The sequence below is a fragment of the Eimeria tenella genome, genomic scaffold (assembly GCF_000499545.2).
Source record: "Eimeria tenella Houghton genomic scaffold, Eth_scaff1970, whole genome shotgun sequence".
Taxonomy (NCBI): Eukaryota; Apicomplexa; class Conoidasida; order Eucoccidiorida; family Eimeriidae; genus Eimeria; species Eimeria tenella.
The window spans coordinates 1650-1988 of NW_013541811.1; the positions used below are offsets into that span (position 1 = coordinate 1650).

At 49.0% G+C, this 339-nt stretch overlaps 1 protein-coding gene across 1 annotated transcript in view; it reads right to left on the reverse strand.

Annotated features, from left to right (window-relative positions):
- Positions 1-339, reverse strand: part of ETH_00038045 (ATP-dependent DNA helicase, putative) — a gene marked incomplete at both ends in the record, with an annotated part of 2672 nt that overhangs the window by 590 nt on the left and 1743 nt on the right. The window contains one exon of the mRNA XM_013374150.1: positions 1-11. Within this exon, the coding sequence (XP_013229604.1) occupies positions 1-11 (11 nt within the window). The remainder of the gene's footprint in view (positions 12-339) is intronic.

Below are 339 nucleotides of genomic sequence, written 5' to 3' on the forward strand. Positions count from 1 at the left end.
AAATGCACTTTCTGAAGCTGCCAAAACTTCAATTCTGGGGTTTTTCATTGTTGGTATTTTGCTTCTTGTCTTTTTAATTGCCTGGAGCACAAAAAACATAAAAAATTGACCGGTTTGCTGTTGCTGCTGCTGCTGCTGCTGCTGTTGCTGCTGCTGCTGCTGAAGCTGCTGTGGCTGCAGCTCGCTTCAGAGCTGCTGTTGGCAAATGGTAAGCTAAATTTCCAGAAGCAGCAGGATCTGCAGCAGCAGCAAAAGTGTCATTATCAGGAGCAGCAGCAGCAGACACACCAGCGACAGCAGCAGCTGCTGCAACCGCAGCTGCTGCAACAGCAGCAGCTA